The following is a 19,168-nucleotide window of genomic DNA, read 5'->3' as shown; positions in this document are numbered from 1 at the left end:
TTATTTTTGGTTGCATTTGATCTTCGCTGCTGCACGCAGGGTTTCTCTAGTTGTGGTGAGTGGAGGCTACCCTTTGTTGTGGTGCACAGGTTTCTCATTGCAGTGGCTTTTTTGTTGCGGAGCACAGGCTCTAAGCGCACTGGCTTCAGTAGTTGTGGCACGTGGGCTCAGTAGTTGTGGCGCATGGGCTTAGTTGCTCCGTGACATGTGGGATCTTCCTGGACCAGGGATCGAACCCGTGTCCCCTGCATTGGCAGGCAGATTCTTAACCATTGCACCACCAGGGACGTCTCATACTCTTGAATTTAATCATATGAAATTTTTTGTGCCCCATCAGAGCCCTACAGCTCTGAGTTTGAATCCTGGTTGTGACTGTAGAAGTGTCAGAACTGGGTGGCTGCTGCCATATGAGGACAGAAGGTGGGGAGCATGAAGCAAGGCCCCTGACAGGTACACATGAGGGACAGTGCTCCCAGCCTCTGGTCAACACTGGCTGGCCATCCAGCTCGGTGCTCCCTGCAGTGAGGGGTGGTTTCTCCCTCTCAGAGCCTCAGTTTCCCCAGGTACACGGCCAGGGTGGAGCAGTCTGAGCTACTTTACCTCTTTCATATCACAACCCCCTTTGACAATTTAATGAAAGATACAAACCCTAGAAAAATGCGTAGAGATGAAAAAATTGCATACACTTTGGGCGGGTCACGGACCCCACCCGGAATCCGTAAACTCCAGGTGCAGCTGTTGGGAGGCAGTGTGGGGCACTGTTCAGGCTCCTGGGCTCTGGGGGCAGAGAGTCCTGGGTTCAGATTCTGGCTCCCCCAGGCACTAGCTCTGTGACCTCAGTCCTCTTAACAAAGTAGGTAATTGCATTTATCTCACATGCTGTTGTGAGAACCAACTGAGACACTGCAGGAAAGGCTTCAGCCAGGCCCAGCACCATGGTGAGCAGTCAGAAAGGGACTCCCAGTATTTAAGGAAATATTTCTCCAAGGGTGACCCATGGACCACCTGGATCAGAATCCCGTGGGGGGACTTGTTTAAAATGCAGGTCCCTGGACTTCTTGCCCAGAAAATCTGATTCTTCAGGTCTGGGATGGCGGCTTGGAGTATGCATTTTAAACCAGTCTCTGCCTCCCAATTCTACTGGGAGTTAGTCTGAGAAGCACTATGCTTTTCCCACCTCTACAGTCCAGGTCCTGGAAAGAGACTAAGTTTCCGGTAGGCTGGGAAGAGCAGAAAACAGGTGCAGGGATGGTGCAAGGGACGCCTCTGAGCGCCCTTCGGGGGCCCCCCTCCAGGGATGAGCAGAACCCAGGCTACCCCACCCCGTACCCTTCAGTGGGTCTTGGTGGTGCCCCTAGCTGCCCCCTACGTGAGGACCGACGCCCTCCAGGCCCGGCGACACGGGGAGGGGCGACAGGGCCTCTGGGGAGCAGAAAGGAAAGTGAAACCTCCCGCCCAGCCTTTCGCTTTCGCCGCCTCCGCTCGCCGTTCAGGTGGCCCCCGCGATCCCCTGTCGCGCTGGGGTCCGGCCGCCGCGCTCCCCAGACCTGGTCCTCGGAGCACTGCGTCCCCGATGGCCTGCGACCAATGGCGGAGGGACGAAGGGAGGGTCCCCGACAGCAGGCGACTCATGGCGGGGGCAGGGGGTCCCCTGCGCCTCCGCGACTGGCTGGTGGCGCAGATCGAGAGCGGGCGCTACGCCGGGCTGCGCTGGGAGGACGCGAGCAAGACCCTCTTCCGCATCCCCTGGAAGCACGCAGCCAAGCAGGGCTACCAGGCGCAGCAGGACGCGGCGCTCTTCAGGGTAAGGGGGCGGGGGCCGGGGGTCGCCGGCCCGGCCCGGGAGGGCTCTGCGCGCACACGGTGGTCGCAGAGTCCGGAACCGACCCGACCCGACACGCTGTCACCTCGGGCCACAGGTTCACCCCTTAACCTCAGTTGTCTCTAGGTTGAGGGTAGTGAGCTCTATACATGGGAGACCCTCCCACACCCTCTTAAAAGAGAATCAGACAAGGGCTGCATAACCTGCACCATCCTCACGCCTCAGGGGACCTCTCCTCCCTCTCCTTGAGGAAATTAGATGCCACCGCCACCGATGGAAGTTCCCTCCACTTCCCACCCCTAAACTGTTAACCCCAGCAGCTTCGGGACATTTTCTGTGCTTTCCAACACCAGCCCTTCTCAGGGACCTCCTCCAGGGATGCCCTCCCTTTCCTTGGACACCATTAACTTCCTCCAAGCTGGCTCTTTCCCACCAAAATTGAAACTCTGGAATCTCTCCCATGAGCAATAAGCAACCAACCGCGTCCCAGGCAACCGCCACCATCCCAAACACCACGTCTCCAGCTCCTGCTTCTCTGGCCTACCCTCTCCTTTCACAGGGTGAAGCACCTAGAAAGGGTCTTCTGGACATCAACGCCCCGCTGAGCCCAGGTTACCTTTGAGTTAGAGCATCCTTCACATAATGAATAAGTACTGCCATAAATAAGCACCGTGTGCCAGGTGCTGTGCTAAGCACATTACATAGACCGCTCATCTTACACTTGCCACAGCCAGGTGAGGTTAGGTATTATTGGCACAGTTTACAGACAACAAAATCAAGCCTTAGGGCTTCCCTGGTGGCGCAGTGGTTGAGAGTCCGCCTGCCGATGCAGGGGACGCGGGTTCGTGCCCCGGTCCGGGAGGATCCCACATGCCGTGGAGCGCCTGGGCCTGTGAGCCATGGCCGCTAAGCCTGCGCATCCGGAGCCTGTGCTCCGCCACGGGAGAGGCCACAACAGTGAGAGGCCCACGTACCACCAAAAAAAAAAAAAAAAAAAAAAAAATCAAGCCTTAAAGGTCTCACCACTGGCAAGAGACACCAACAAAGGAACTGTGGCTTTTCAGTCTGGTGTCCCACTAAGCCTGGGATCTCCGAGAGCAATGACTGAGTGTGATTTATCAGTTAAATCCCCCGCCCCCCATCCCTGAAAGTGAGCAATGCGCACAAGACATCTCCTACTGTCCTCCCCTTTGACTACTGTGCTCCAGCCTCACTGGCCTTCCTTGAATCTCTCCCACCCAGGGACCTCTGCGCTTGCTGTTCCTTCTACCTAGTACAGCCTTCCCCCAGCTCTTTGTCCGACTCCATCCTTCTTTTCAATCAGGCTTCAGCCCAAATGCCACTTCCTCTGAGAGGGCTTTTCTGATCACCCTCTCTAAAGCAGCCCCTCATATTATTTATTTATTTATTTAGTCCCTCTACCACAACAGTCATTCTAATGTGTTTAATGAGTATCTTTGGTTTGTATGTTTTCTTGCAAAGTGGGCATTGCTGTTTCGTGTGTATTCTTACCTTATATACATCATAAGTGTGTCACAGATCTCATTCTGTGTCTTTTATTTCACTCAAGGTCATGCTCTGAAGATCTATTCTTGTTCTCTGTCCATCTAATTTGTTTCTAGATGTTGCATAGACTCTGTAGTGGGCATCTATTACACGCACTCCCCACCTACTTTCCCAGGGATGGACACAAGTTTGCTTTCCAGACCACAAATAACGCTGCAGTGGATCTGCTTGTCCTGGTCCCCTCGTGAGCCTAGGTGAGAATTCCTTTGGAATTGGAATTTCTGCTCACAGGGTATGCTTATACTTAATTGGACTAGGCATGCCTGATTGCCCTCCAGAAACTGCTCCCGTTCCATGCCCACCAACAGTGTCCACATCCCAACCAACTACTGGCTTATCCAACTGGCTAAATTTTGTAAGCTTACAGGTGATATCTCATACTTTTATTTGCATTTCTCTGGCACTAATGAGTTTTAGTACCTTCTCCTATGCTTATGGGCTCCTATGCTCTGGTTTCCTCTTCTGTAAACCACCCATTCTTGTCCTTTGATAAGAATTTTTCTTTAAGGGGTGCTTTCTGTTTCTTATTGATTTGCAGAAGTTCCTGTATGTTCTAGATCTTAGCCCCTTGCTGATTTCAGACATTGCAAATTTTTTGCCTTATGGTTCATGCCTTTAAAATTTTGGTTAAGAAGCATTCTCTGCCCCTAGAAGATTTTCTTCTACATTATTTCCTATTAATTTTATAGTCTTACCTCTTACTTTTGGTTTTTTAATCATCTGGAGTCCACTTTGTTTGTGGCAATAGGTAAGGATTTAGTTTTATGGCTCTCCAGATAGCAAGTCACTACCAGCATTTTATATCCCATCGTATTATTTTTTTTATTTATCACAATCCATAATTTGGAATATAGTTATTTCCTTTCAGCTGTTTGCGGCTGCCTTCTCCCATTAGACTTGAGTTCCTTGACATGTATGTCTTGTTGTTCCCCATTTAGTCCTTAACTTGGGCCTGGCACATAGCAGGAGCTCAAGGAATATGTGTTGGATGGAGGGAGGGAGGAAGAGAAGGAAGGAGGGAGGGGCCGAGGGACAGAGGGAGAGAGAGAGAAGGGTGGGAGGCAGGGCAGCCCTCATCCCTTTTCATGGCACCATCCCCATCTCCCACGCTATTCCTCCCCCAATGCCCCTGCTCACCCCCAGGCCTGGGCTATATACAAGGGCAAGCACCTAGAGGGCGTTGACAAGGAGGACCCCTCCACCTGGAAGACGCGGCTCCGCTGTGCCCTCAACAAGAGCGCTGACTTCTGTGAGGTGCACTCGCGCAGCCAGCTGGACATCTCCAACCCCTACAAGGTCTACCGGCTCCTGTCTGATGGTGCCCACAGCCCAGGTACCATCCTGTCCCTGGAGGTAGCAGCTGAGGATGGCTCTCTGGGCAATAAGAACCTCACATTGCCCATCTGTAAAATGGGAACTGGTGGGCTTATTGAGCTTAAACTCATGGGCTGGTAAACCTAGAAGGACCTTACAGTTTATCTCCCCTTTCAAAAAGGAGGAAACTGAGCCCAGAGAGAGGTGGGCCTTGCCTGAGGTCATGCAGTGAGCTGGGTTACTCTGGTCTGGGCTCACCACAGACAAGGTTGGGGGGTTCCCCTTGGGGCCCAGGAAACCACAGACTATTTCTTTCTTTATCCAGTTACCAGGGCTTGTGCCCCCTGTAAAGAGGAGGGCATTCTTCATAGCCAGCAGGTGCCCCCTGGAGAAGTGACAGAGCTGGCCTGCAAGACAGAAGAGCAGGTCAGTGAGTCCTTCCAGCCCCTATGGCCTTGCTAGCCCAGTCACCTCGCACCCAAACCGCCCCCTCTATCATCTCCAGCACATTCATCTCATCCTCTCCATCAGCTCCTGCCCATCTCTGTTCCCATCCATCAGCTCTACTTCCTGCCTCTGCTCCATCTCTGCCATCATTTTCATCTCCTTCATTCTATTCTCCTCGACTCCATCATTTCTGTCCCATCGTCTCCACCATCTTCACCTCCATCACTCTGTCTGCGCCAGCCCTATTTTCTCCCATTTCAGCCCCTCTTCCCTGTCATCACGGGATCAATCACTCTGTCCCCACTCATTCCATCAGATCCAGTTCCATCACTGTATTCCCTTCACCTGCATCACCTCTAGCTCTCATTGTTGCCATCACCCCTATCATCTCTATCTCCATCACTATCTGTATCACTCTTACTCCACCCCATCAGCTCTCCCCCTTCATCTGCGGTTCATTCCTCTGTTCCCATCAGCCTGGTTCATTCCACTGCCCCAAGTGCCCCCATTCCATTGCTCTATCACCCCATTTCTATCACCCCATCTCCTCATTCACTGCTAGCACTTTTCTCTCCCTATCACAATGAGCTTCACCTCCAAAAACCCCATCAACTCTCTCTTTAACTCTACGGGGGTAAACTTCAAAGTCCCTATCAAGCCCGGCTGGCTTTCAGTCTGCCCAGACCTCCCCCTGCCCCAGTTTAGACTGTCTGGGAGCTCCTGTGGCCCACAGGTCTCCTCTTCCACCCTCACGACCCTTTCTCCCGATGCTCAGGTTGGCTCCAGATTAGTCACAGAGGATAAGAACAAGGAGCAGCCCCCCAGGCTGGCCTCCCTGCCCCCAGCTGCCCTGCCCCCAGGCCCTTTGGCTGGCCACAGTAAGGACTGGGTCTCCTCACCCACCCCTGCCTCCTCCCCGGCCTCTTCCAGGACCTTGATCTAGGGGTCGAGGGACCCAGGGTGAGGCGATGCCTTACTGCTTCCCCTCCTTCTCCAGGGTACCAGGCTCAGGATCCTGCTCACCCCTGGGGCCCCTCGCCTTCTGAGGACTTCAGCAACCCCAGTAAGGAATCTGAAGGCCCTCTCCCCTGGCCACTGTGCAGAACTGGGGAGGACCTAGGCTTGGTGCCGAATAGCCTCTGTCTCCCACCCAAAGCACCCAGCCCAGACTCCAGATAACAACAGCTAACATTTGTTGAGGGCTTAGCTTATACCAGGCATCCTTCTAAGTCTCCCCACAGCCCTGTGAGATAGATACTGCCATTCTCCCCATTTTACAGATGCAGAAACCAGACACAGAGGTTAAGAACCCTGCCCAAGGTCACACAGTTAGTAACCCTGGGAAAGTTACTATCAGATCACAGCTCCTAAGGGGCAGTGAGAGATTAGAACCCAAGGGCCTGGCTGTAGAGCCCACAGCCCTAACCACTGAGCATACTGCTAGCTCTTCATATGGGAGGCTGCTGTTTTGTTGTTGTTGCTATTATTCTTATGATTATTATTTCTACCGGCATTAAAAATATTTGCCGAGAAGAAACTCCTAGAATCCCAGAAATTCGGGCTGGGAGGGCGTCAGTGTCATGCCCCCATTGTACTGATGGCCCCAGACCCTATGCTTTTGAAGCTCAACTACCAGTTTGTTTATACTGGAAGCTGCTATTATTTACTACCATCACTACTACTAGAATTACTATTATTTATCGGGAGGGAGTGTCAAAAATTCCCGAGGTGGCGGCCGGGTGACCTCTGGGTTCCCTGCCCTGTTGTGAGGGGAGGGGGAGCCGCCAACGCCGGTCGCGCGTCCCCTCCCTTTCCCGCAGATTTTTGGCTGCACGTGCGACTCTTCTATGGCGCGGAGCTGGTGCGCGAAGCCACAGCGCGCGCGGCTGAGGGCTGCAGCCTGAGTCCGCGCGCAGCCGCCGCTGACGCCGAGCTCCTGCTGGGGCCGCCGCCGCGCGTCGCGCAGGTTCGTTTCCCGGAGCCGCCGCCCGGCGCCCGCGTCCTGCGGCGCCTGCTGCCCCACCTGGAGCGCGGAGTGCTGCTCTGGGTGGCGCCCGAGGGCGTCTTCGCCAAGCGCCTGTGCCAGGGCCGTGTGTACTGGCGCGGCCCGCTCGCCCCGCACCGCGCGCGGCCCAACAAACTGGAGCGAGAGCGCACCTACCAGCTCCTCGACACGCGCCGCTTCCTCGCGGGTAAGAGCGCGACAGCGGGGCCGCTGGCGGCGCGGGGCGGAGTGGGCGGGCACAGGGGTCGGCAAAGGAACGCGGACAGGGGAGAGTGGGCACACGAGATGTAGACGCGGGGCGATGGGCTTGACGATGCTGGGCTGGAGTGGGCATGGAAACAAAGGACATGACGCAGAAGCACCGGGAGTGGGAACGAATGTGGGCATCGGGAGGGCTGGGCACAGATTAGACATAGGCGTAGGGGAGGTGTAGGCATGCGGTAGGCTGGGGCACTGGGTGTGGGACATAAGCATAGGACTTGGGCACGTGTTGTCATAGGGCGTTAAGCATAGGGTGGGCATCGGGGCACTGGGCACAAGATAGGCATAGGTGAGTGGCAGTGGGCCTGGGGTGGGCATAAAGGCATGATAGTGAGCACAGGGCACGAGGCACGGGGCATGAAACCTAGAAGTGGGAGCAGATGTGGGACATGAGGCAGGTGTGGGGACATGGAAGTGGGCATAGGGCATGGGCACACAATGGGGATGTGGGCTTACGGGACGTGGGCATAGGATGTGAGCACAAGGTGGGCACCAGGTGGGACGCCCCATCTTGGCCCAGACCCCACAGTCTCGGTGCCCGTAGAACTGAGAGCCCACCTGCAGGATGGTCGCCAGGAGCCCGAGTACCAGATCCGGCTGTGCTTTGGCGAGGAGTACCCGGGGCCCCCGGACCAGCCTGAGGAGCGTCTCGTTATGGCCCATGTGAGTCACCTCCCACTCCAGCGGAGAACCACACCCTCCAGCCCCCCCGAACGGCCTCTCACTGCTCCCTCCAGTCCCAGCTCCGCCCCGGACCTGCCTTACGACCCTCTGATCTGGAAGACCTTGCGTGTAAAATACATGTGGAGAGGAGATGTCACTCCCGCCCCCCCCCCACCCCAACAAAGGGTGTGGGTAAAGGGGGAGGTTGGCTCATTACCCCACCCCCACCCCGCAGGTGGAGCCAGTCTTCGCGCGGGAGCTCCTCCTACACTCGAAGCTCCACGGCCAGGTGCCTCGGTGGCGCGTTCCCAGCTCCACATCCCCGACAGCGTCACTCACCTGCTGACACAGCTGAGTCAGCCCTGAGCGGTTGTTTCCCCCTCCCGTACCCTCTAAAGCAGTCCCCACAGCGTGCAGACCCCACCCCAGCCCTGCCCCAGCTAAGCCAGGGGACTTTAAGTCTCGCCTCACTCATTGCCCAGGTAGGCTGAGACAGCGGAAGCCAGTCAAGGCCTTCAACCTCTCAGCCAATGAGATGGAGCCCCGGGAAACCAGGAAGGAGGCGCGTAAGCGGACGGCCCGGCAGCTGGGCCTGGGGCGTCAGGCTTGGGAACCAAACTCGACCTTGAGGTTCCAGAAATAGCAATTAGGTCAGAAACAAGACTTCATCTTTTTGTGAAGAACCGGACATGCCCATAGCGGCTTACCTAAAGCAGACCTTACCTGCAATTGATCCATTGTAAGGTTTGCTTAAAGCTGAGTTTACTGGGAGTTCCCTGGTGGTCCAGTGCTTAGGACTGTGTGCTTCCACTGCTGGGGGCCCAGGTTCGAGGGATCCCTCGTGGCGGAACTAAGATCCCGCAAGCCCCCAGGTGCAGCCAAAAAAAAAGGGGGCTGAGTTTACCAATAATAAGATCCTCCGCATAGTTTAGACTGAAGCCCAACCAGTAACAGAATTGCCCCACCTCTGAGGGGCTGTGAGTTTCCAGACCCTCCTTTCACCTGCCACAAGTCTCTCTTCTTTTGGGGTGGGTGGGGATTGTGAGGGGAGGGGGTCCCAAAACAGAGGACTTAGCCTGAACCTGGGGCTTTAAATGCTAACCACTGAACCACCGCCAGTAGATACTGTCTTTGGAGAAACTGAGGCAGGCCTAGGACAGAAGCCAAAGTGGGAGCCAGGAGTCCAGCCCCTGCCTGAGCCCCCCCCCCCAGTCTTTGCAAACTGTAAGTTGTAGGGAGTCCTTGAGAATTGGGAGGGAACCCTCTCCACCATGAAGGCAGTGACCCTGCCTTGTCAGTAAAGTCACTGTTTTCTACCCCAGATATCAGACCTTTTACCTTTTCTGATTTCTGACTTTATTTATAGGAATTCTCTTATGGATGGCAGCATCATAAATCTTTTAGTGATACATTAATAAGCCACTTTTATGGGGGGAAACCTGTATGATTCAATAAAGGACAGAATCAGTCAAATCACTGGTTTTAAAATTCATTCAACGAATGTTTATTGAGCGCCTACTCTGTTCCAGGCAGATACTGGACACTTGGGATAGAGCAAAGCATGGTTCCCTATTCCCTTGGGGGTCACAGCCAGTTTTCCAGTGGGGGCCCAGTGACAGTCCTCTACCCCTGTCCCACATGGAAGGAGTAGTGTTAAGGAGTTACAGAATTCTGGGTTGAAATCACAGCTTTGTCACTGACTAGCTGTGCCACCTCAGGCAAGTCACTTAACTTCTCTGAACCTCACATTCCTCATCTACTCAAAAGAAGCTATCAAGGCCTCTGGAGCAGAGTTGGTCTGAGAAGTAAATGTCGAGAGGGGAGGGGAGCTGGCCTGGCATGGAGAGTGGCACACAGTAGGGGCCCGATGACTTGGTTACTTGTGGGTGGGAGAGTGTGGAGGAGGCTCACCCATCCTTCAGAAGGCTTGACTGTTCTGGGCTTCGCTGTACCCTCGGCCCAGGGCTGCAGCTATCGGGGTGACAGCTCAGGGTGACAGTCCTCATCATGCCCAAACCCCTACTCTGTGCCAGGCTCTCAAAGGGCACTGGATTCAGTGTAAGGGAGCCCGTTGCCTCTCCACCACAGCCCGGACAGCTGCAGAGTCTTCAGCTCCATTTTAGAGATGGGAAATGGAGGCTCAGCCAGGGTCTTGGTTGAGAGCCTCTTGGGAGGGTGGATGGCTCTGTCCAGATGTCTGTCCTCCCCACACTCGTCACTAGAGGGCGCCAGGGCTCAGCAAACGGGGTTGGGCCGGCCCTCGTCCCCACCCTAGGTGCCCCACCCCTCGTAGACCCCAGTGCTAGGAGCGCAGGGAATAGTGTGCCCCCGAGTGCTCGGCACTGTGGGGAGGAGAAAGTAGGCCCCAGGCCTGGGAGGAGGAAGAGAAAAGAAAGGGGGAACCAGAGGTGGGGACTCGAGAGGCCCCTGAGGCTTTTCTCACAGGAACTCCCTGTTCTCCAGCTCAGACACAGATGCTACCTCTCTCCTCTCTCATTAATGTGTGTGTGTGTGTGTGTATCTCCCTCTTCCTCTCTATCTTTGTGGATTCCTTTCTTTCTCTCATTCAGTGATTCTTTTTCTGTACTCTGTGTGCACGTGCGTGGGGCTGGCTCTCTGTGTGTCTCCCTTTTTTCTCTCTTTCTGCTCTTTGTCTCTCTTTAAGTCTCTGCCTCTATCTTCTCTGCATGTTCCTGTCTCCCTCTTATCATGTCCTTACCTCTCTTTGTCTCTGTCTCTCTGTCTCTCTCCACTCTCTCTTTCCATCTCAGCCTCTATCTCTCTCTTTGTTTCGTCTCTCGATCAGTTTCACATCCTGTCCCTCCTCAGCCACCACCAGCCAGCACATGTGGGCTAAGGGTCTCAGTCCCTTCCCTCCCGTCTCCTCACCCCTGGCAGCTGCTCACGGCTTCCCAGTCCTGGCCTCTCCTGCCCGCCCCTCTTGGGCCTTGTGGGAGGGGGGCGAGGGAAGAAGGGAGGGCAGCCTGGCGGGCCCACCCCTTTTTGCCTTTCCAGGCTGGGAGGCTGGGCCAGTGGGCCTTTTAACCAGCCTGGGCAGGCTGTGCCGGACACCAGCCCTGGACACCGTGCCTGGCCCCTGCGGTTCCGGCAGCCGCCAGCCCGGCCAGCCTGGTCAGCATGCAGCAGCAGCCCCCACCTGGGCCCCTGGCCCCTGCGGCCGAGCCGACCAAGCCTCCCTACAGCTACATCGCCCTGATTGCCATGGCCATCCAGAGCTCACCGGGGCAGCGGGCCACTCTCAGTGGCATCTACCGCTACATCATGGGCCGCTTCGCCTTCTACCGCCACAACCGGCCCGGCTGGCAGAACAGCATCCGCCACAACCTGTCCCTCAACGAGTGCTTTGTCAAGGTGCCCCGTGATGATCGCAAACCGGGCAAGGGCAGCTACTGGACGCTCGACCCCGACTGCCATGACATGTTTGAGCACGGCAGCTTCCTGCGCCGACGCCGGCGCTTCACCCGACGGGCAGGCGCCGAGGGAGCCAAGGGCCCCGCCAAGGTGCGCCGCAGACCCCTCCGAGCCACCAGCCAGGACCTAGGAGGCCCCGACGCTGCGACTGGCATGCAATGCCCGTTCCCACTGGAGCCGCCAGAGCCCAAGGGCCTAAGCTTTGGGGGTCTGGTGGGGGCCTTGCCAGCCAGTGTGTGCCCGGCCACCACCAATGCCAGGCCTCGGCCACCCTCGGAGCCCAAGGAGATGCCCACGCCCAAGCCTGCAGGTCCAGGGGAGCTCCCCGTGGCCACCTCATCTTCCCCGAGCCCCGCATTTGGCTTTCCTGCCAGCTTCTCTGAGGCTGAGGGGTTTAGCAAGGCCCCTGCCCCCATCTTGACCTCCGAGGCCACCATCGGGGGCAGCTACCAGTGCCGGCTGCAGGCGCTGAATTTCTGCATGGGGACTGATCCTGGCCTTGAGCACCTCTTGGCCTCAGCAGCCCCCTCCCCTGCACCACCCACCCCTCCAGCCTCTCTCCGGGCCCCGCTGCCCCTGCCAGCTGACCCCAAGGAACCCTGGGTTACAGGCAGCTTCCCTGTCCAGGGAAGCTCCGGCTACCCATTGGGGCTGACCTCCTGCCTATACCGGACGCCAGGAATGTTCTTCTTTGAGTGAAGCCAGCCGGCCTCAGGCAGTCCCTGCAGAGACCCTGCCAGCTACGCCCTACAGGTTGAGCCTGACTCTAGGATCTGGGGAGCTCTCAAAGGACGCAGGCCTGGCAAGCCCACAACAGCCAGGACAGGAAGCCAAGATTGGAGTGGTGAACGCTCAGCCAGCGCCCAGGGTCTCTGGACAGACTTGGGGGTGAGGGGAAGCAGGGCTCCCTTGGGATTTACTCTATGGCTCTCAGGGCCAATAAAGCCAGTGTGATGATGAGGGTCAGTTTGCTGGATGGTTGGGGACTGAGGGCCAGGACACCTGGCTCCGTGGGGGACGTATGGTTGTGGGGTGATATGGCAGGGACGGGGGACCCCACATGAGGCTTTCTCCTGCTGGGGACTTTCTCAGGGAGTTTCCCAGGAAGGCCGAGGAAGGGGGAGCAGGGAGTGGGAGAGAGAGAGGAGGGATGCAACCAGGAGAGACACCAGGCAGGAGTGAGGCTGGGCTGGACCAAGGGGCTGATCCTCCAGCCCCAAACTCTGTGACTCAGCACCTCACATTATGAGCAGCCACAATAACCGTGACCGTTTGTGGCAGTTATCCTGTCCTGGGCTCGTATATATCCTTTCACCGAATCCTGGGTGGTACGGAATGTTATCTCCATTTAACAGTGGTGGAAACTGAGGCTCAAAGAAGTTGGGGCTCACTAGCTCTGGCTCCAAATGACCAATGAGTGGCAGAGAGGAAATCAAAACCAGGTCTGTGCGGCTCTACCCCCCGCCCCTACTTGCAGTTTGCGTGAGGATGCAGCGTGGCCCACAGGGTGACCCCCCAGAGGGAGGCGGGCTTTTTTTGAAGCCTGGCATGCCAGGGCTAAAAAGCCACCCCTCAACCCTTGCACAGACAGGGAACCCAAGGTTCAAAAGGCAGGCACACTTCCCTTGTCTGGATTTCCCGCGTGACTGGGAGACATCCCTGAGCCCCCAGCTCTCTGAGGTCTCCTGGGGACTCTTTAAGAAAGCATTTCCCTCATGGGTTGAGGGGAGGCAGTGGCTACCCTGGGTACAGATTAGAAGAGACTGAGCCTTGACCTTTGGCCTTCTGTAGCTGCCCCCTTGGGTGGAAGCAGGAGAAGTGGGTATAGTCGTGGCCCCCATCAGAGGAACAACTTAGGGACCTGAAACCTCACTGTCCCCATACCCTCCAACACCAGACTTGCAGAGGCACATGGCTTTCTTCCGGAACTTCAGTCCCCCCACCTGGATCATGGGTATAGGAGAGAAAAGGGGCCAAGGATACCTTCTGGTCTTTGCGGGAGGGTCTTATGTCCCATGAGGTGATGCTCAGGGGGCTGGAGACCCCTTCGCTGGGCAGGCAGCCCAGTCCCCTCCAAAACACCCCTCTCGGGCAGGCGGCCATGCTGGCTTCAGTCTCTGTGGCTCCCTCCTCCCTCAGCAGGTCCCCTGGGGCCTGGGAGGAAGTGAGCCCGGCTGGACAGCCCCAACTGTCTGGTTCCCACAGACTCCAGAGCCGGGGTGGAGGGGGCACCTGCAGGGTGCGGGCTCAGTGCGGCCAGAAGGGGGTGGAAGAATGCCCAGCCAGCTGCGCGGACCCTCCCTACCGTGTGTGCCGGACCCCAGCCTGGAACCCATGGAGCAATGGGGAGAGGGAAAGAGGGTCTGTCCTGTCGCATTCAGGCAGCCTCGTGGCTGAAAGGGGAGGGGACGGAGGCCTGAGAGTGCAGGGCACCGGTGAGGAGAGGTTCGCACCACCGTGTGTGCCTGTGTGGGTCAGTACTTCTCCGTGTGTACGTGAGTGTGTGTGTGTGTGATGCGCAGAGACAGTTACGGAGACAAGGACAGATTTGGGGGGGCGGGGGTTCTTTCTCAGCTGGGTCAGGGAAAGAGGCCTCTGCCGGGCACTGTTCCCTGTGGTGCATTCCTGTGGAGACCTGGTGACCCCAGTCCCTTCCCAGCCTGTGTCCTGAGCTCGTAGGAGGATGGGGAGGCTGACCCGACTCGGGGATCCCAGGCTTCTGCATCCTGCCCCGCCCACCCCCCCAATGAGGTTGAGCATCTAACTGGGGTGGGGGCCTGGGGGGAAGAAAGCTGCAACCCCCTGCCCATGCTTTGAGGTGGGGAAACATGCAGAGGGGTCAAGTGCACCCAGAGGCACAGACTCAGCTCTGGGCATGAGCCCCTTCCATGTCCCTCTCTGGTCCCCCCAGAGAGTCAAGAAGTGAAGACAGTCCCCTCAGCCCCAGTCCCTAAGCAGGGCCCTGGGCTCAGAGCCTGCCTTGGACTTGCTATGTGAGCCTGGACCAGTGCCCATCTCTCTGGGCCCTGATTTCACTCCCTTTGTCCAGTGAGGGGGTTGCAGGGTGAGGGGAAAGGGCAGCCTGACTCTCTGAATCCGGATCCCACGGAGGGTCTAACCTGGGGGACAGCCTGGAAGGGATCCCATCCCCAGAAGTACTGGACCAGGAGGCCCAGACACCATGATCTCATGTTGCCCTCTGCTTGCTGCCCAGCCTGGGGACCCCACCCACTGGGCCTCCTGCCCTCACATTCTTTCCATGACCAACAGACACCCCCTGCCTTTGGCCTGGCCACCCAGGGGTGGACAGTGCTTAGCAGAGATTCAGAATGCCTAAGCTGGGCCGACCCAGAGAAAGCTCCTCGGCACAGATGGAGAGACCAAGGCCAGAGAAGGTAAGTGACATGCCCAAGGTCATACAGAGGGCAGGAGTACCCCCTCTGCTGCCTTAACTGTAGAGCTCTTAGGGGACAGGGGCCACTCCATCTGACTCTCCTCACTGGAGTCTGGTCTGTCTCCAGGAGGGGATCCCAGCCCCCACTCCTCCTCAGCAGGTCAGAGCAAAAGAGGGTGCCGAGGGGCCTTGTAGAGTTAGGCTAAATCGAAATCTAAAATGGTAGGATCAGTGGTGTTTCAGAATATTGCAGAGTTTTTAATCACAGCAGCTCAGATTCTTGGAATATCAGAGTTGAAAGGGCGTCTCCTGCCTGATTTCTGAATCCCCTCTACACCAAGCAGTTCATATCAGGTTGGGGAGGGGGGGTTCCAGGAAACAGGAGCCTGCTGCTTTCAGAGCCGGCCCCTTCCCGCCCAAGTTTGGCAGCTCTGAAGGGCTGTCAGGAAGTTCTTCACCTGCTGGTCCTTTGGTCTCTGCTCTCTCTGCCTCCAGGGAGGCTACCCCCACCCACAGGGCTGGGCCTTCCTCAGCCTCTCCTCCACCCTCCACATCTTATCTCCCTGCGCCTCTCCGCCCACCCGCTTCCTTCCCTGGTTTATGGCATTCCACTGCCCGGAGTTCCAAGCTCCTTCCCACACCCCAGACAGCGCCTGGGCCAGGGTGGGGAGACGCTCTCCCTTGGCGGGCGGGCACTCTGAGGCCACCACAGAAATGAGGAAGACGGTGGGGGGAGGTTGTGTCGGCCAGCCTGGCATGTCTGCCTACTGGCAGTGTGCAAACCCAGGAATCCAGGCCTCAGCCAAAACATCGCCTCCCATCACCCCTGAAAGGTCAGGCTCCCAGAGGCAGTAGGTACAGCAGCTAAGAGCAGGGGCTCTGGACTCCAACTGACTGGCTTCAGATCCCAGCTGTCACTTCCTAGCTGTGTGACCTTGAGCAAGTTGCTTCCCCTCTCTGGGTTTCCCTCATCTAAAAAATGTGGACACTAACAGTACCTATATCCATGGGATTGTTGTCAGGATTACATGAATTAATAGTTGCAAAGTGCTTCGAGCAGGGTCTGACACATGGAAACAGCAATTTAATTGTTTAAGTAAAACAAATATTTGGGCCCTGGGGGCTTGTCTTCTTAACCTGATTTACCCACCAGGAAGGTCTAGCTGCTGTAGAGGTGGGAAGTTGCAGGGGGAGGGAAGGTTGTTATATACACAAAGCTTTGGATTCAATTCCTGGCATCTTTACTTCCTTGCTGTGTGACCTAGAGCAAGTAGATTCACTTCTCTGAGTACTAGTTTCTTCATCTGTAAAATGGGGCAGTGATTTCAGCCCCCAGGACTGGCATGCGGGAAACCTCGCCTTGCACAATATGTGTACAATTCAGTCAACACGAATGAAATGGGACATCTGAAATTAATATAATAGTGTACATCAACTACTGGAACGTGAAACAGCCCCACTGGAGGTCCTTGTACCCTCAGCCCAGTCCTCTCTGCCCATTTGTTGCACACGGCAAAACCTCCTTCCCCACAGGTCCAGACCCCAAGGTGTCTAATCCCCTGTTCCTGCCCTGCTGGTAATTGGGTGGTGACTCAGGGAGGCAGCTGGTGGGGCTGAAGGAAGTGGTTCCAGGCTAAAAACAGACCAGAGTCCTATTTAGTCCCACAGTCCGCCAGAGCCCTGCCTGTGGCCCCTGGAAAGGCCAGGGCTGCCTCCGCCAGACCACAGTCCTCCGGTGCCCTGATCTCTCCGGGAGACAAACAGGAGGCTCACCCTCCCGAGCTGAGTTAAGGCAGCTGACATCTCCATGAGTGTTTCCACCTCTAGGCCTTTGCACTCGCTGTTCCCTCGGCCTGGAATGCTCACTCCCCACTAGCTGACTTCTCAGCATCCAGAGCCCAGGTTAAACATCACCTCCTTGGGAGAAGCCTCCCCTCACCTCCTTATCTGATTGGATGCCTCTAGATTTTTCTCCACCTCTGCATCCTATTTGTTTCCTCCACCCGGCACCTGTTGCAATGTGGAATTCTGCATCTCTGTGTGCATTCCCTTTTGCTTGTCTCTGCCTTTGTGTCATAAGCCTCTGGGGGCAGGGGCTGGGTCTGCCTTACTCACTTTATCCACTTCCCTAACCCACTGGCTGGCACATAGCAGGCCCTCAATAAAGATTTGCTGAATGGATAAATGGATAAATCCATTTGCCATGGATTAAGTCTCAGAGAACCCCCCAGGGGCTTCCTGGCTCACTCAGAGCCAAAGGCCAAGTCCTTACAGGCCTGTGTGATCTGGTTTCAGCTGCTCTTGCCCTCCCCGCCCCCACTCCAAACAGCCTTTGCATTTGCTCGTCCTTCTGCCTGGACCGATCTTCACTCCCTCATGCCCTTCAGTCTCTGTTCAGAAAAGCCTCCCTGACCACCGCATCCCCCATCCACCCCACCAACATGCTCTAAGTTCATTTTATTGCTGTCCGGGGTCTGTCTCCCAACAGAAGGAAACTCCACCAGGCCAGGGGTTTTTGTCTATTGGCTGCTTGTCCCCAGCACTTAGAACAGTGTCTGGAACAAAGTAGGGGCTGGAGAAATAGTTGTGGAACAAGCATAAGCTCAGCAGCCTGGCCAGGTGCTCGATCTGCACATCTCATGTCACTTTTGCATCGACCCTGGAAGACAAGTACTATTATCCCATTTTACAGACAGGAAACTGAGGCTCAGAGAGGGCAAATAAGTAGATGTGAACCCCATTCTGCCTGACCTGCACCCAGTCTCTCTGTCATCGGCCTGTCTCCCTGGCAGTGTATGAGGTCTGCAGCTCCCACCTCCAGTCCCCACAATCCTCACAGCCCCTCAGGCAGACATGGCCCAACCTCCCTCTGGCCTCCCTGACTCCAGTCTCTCCCTCACTGACATCCCTGGCTGCAGGGATCCTTCTAAACCACAGATCTGATCATGTCCCTCCTTCGTTCAAAACCCTTCAATGGCTCCCTATGGCCCCAGTTCAGCCTGGCATTTGAGACTCCCACCAAATTCTCCGGACTTACTTCTTGCTTCCTCATATGCAAAAGCCCCCTGGGATGCTCCAAGACAAGGTTGTTCTCAGCTCCAAGTCTTTGGAGCTGCCTGGAACACCCCCTACCCCCAGCACACACTCTATTTGGAAGAGGCCTGCTCCTTATTTGCTCTCAGCTTGACTGTCAGTCCCACTGGAGAGGAGAGAATAGGAGCTAGTGTCTCCTTCCACGCCCTTCCAGCTTCACCATGATCCCCACCCTCCCACCCCTGGGGTTCCAGATGCTGTGAACTCCCTGAAGACCGAGACCATGACTAATTCATCTCCAGGCTCTGGGTTAAGGCCAGGCCCAGAAAAGGGGCTCAAGAAATAGCTGTGAAGTAATTGGATGAGTCTGAAGTCAGGCCACCTGCTTTGCACGCTGACCCCACTATTTACTAGCTGGGAACCCATGGACTTGTACATCACCTCCCTGTGCCTCAGTTTCCTCATCTGTGAACTGCTGATAAGGAAATACCCACTCATGGGGGGAAATGAAATGAGTGCATACATGGGAATCACTTGGCACTGTGCCTGGTGCTCAGTAAATAACACCCATTAGAGTGAAGGAAGGAACAGGTGTGTGGGCAGCTGCACGAGCGGGCGCTTGGTCCAGGTGGGCACATCCTTCAGGACAGCCCTGGCTGCTTCACACCCTTGGGGCAGCCCTGTCACTGGCTGAATCTTTTCCCACAGCTGCCCTGCTGGGTCCAAGGTGGCCAGTGGAATTCGAGGCCACTGGACGCCGACAGGAAAAGGCAACGTCACCAGCCCTGGTGTAATCCAAACCAGATGCGGCCTCAGACCCATGGGGGTGGTCACTGTGGGCCTGGCCAAGGCCCAGAGGCAGGAAATAATCTTGGAGGAACGCTCTCTGGGCTGGGACCCGTCGGGAGGAGCTGTCCTGTTGAGGGTGTTAACCCTTCTGAGCCCACAAGGGGGGCCCAGGACAGTGTGAAGGAGCAGCTCCTGGTCCTGGCCCCATGGGGCACAGAGCACCTTGCAGGGAAGGTTACAGCATTGACATTGTGATGGGCGCCGGTCAGGGGGAGCCCACAACACAGGCATGGGGTGGGCAGGGCACACCAAGGAAGGGGCAGGGGATTCTTGCCGTCGGCTGCCCGGGACTGGCAGAACCCCAGACCCAGACCTGGAGCTTTGGTCCTGGCTCTGGCTCCAGCTGGCAGGCCCAGACGAGCACGGATCCACTCCCTCTCTC

The 19,168-nt window shown here is 56.5% G+C and overlaps 2 protein-coding genes across 2 annotated transcripts; both read left to right on the top strand.

Annotated features, from left to right (window-relative positions):
- Positions 1-1,573: 1,573 nt before the first annotated feature.
- LOC307063099 (interferon regulatory factor 4-like) lies at positions 1,574-8,721 on the top strand (the record flags this gene model as incomplete). Its single annotated transcript, XM_079719080.1, has 9 exons — positions 1,574-1,804; positions 4,532-4,721; positions 5,028-5,128; positions 5,850-6,027; positions 6,147-6,212; positions 6,970-7,341; positions 7,945-8,078; positions 8,314-8,375; positions 8,565-8,721. The coding sequence occupies 9 exons, from the start codon at positions 1,574-1,576 to the stop codon at positions 8,719-8,721; spliced, it is 1,491 nt and encodes a 496-aa protein (XP_079575206.1).
- Positions 8,722-11,201: 2,480 nt separating this feature from the next.
- Positions 11,202-12,423, top strand: FOXS1 (forkhead box S1). Its single transcript, XM_079718793.1, has one exon. It carries the CDS (start codon positions 11,217-11,219, stop codon positions 12,207-12,209), a length of 993 nt encoding a protein of 330 aa, XP_079574919.1. The 5' UTR covers positions 11,202-11,216; the 3' UTR covers positions 12,210-12,423.
- The last annotated feature ends 6,745 nt before the right edge of the window (positions 12,424-19,168 follow it).

This window comes from Hyperoodon ampullatus (assembly GCF_949752795.1).
Source record: "Hyperoodon ampullatus genome assembly, chromosome: 14".
Classification (NCBI taxonomy): domain Eukaryota; kingdom Metazoa; phylum Chordata; class Mammalia; order Artiodactyla; family Ziphiidae; genus Hyperoodon; species Hyperoodon ampullatus.
The sequence above is the reverse complement of the archived record's forward strand: the minus strand, read 5'-3'. Positions and strand labels throughout refer to the sequence as shown.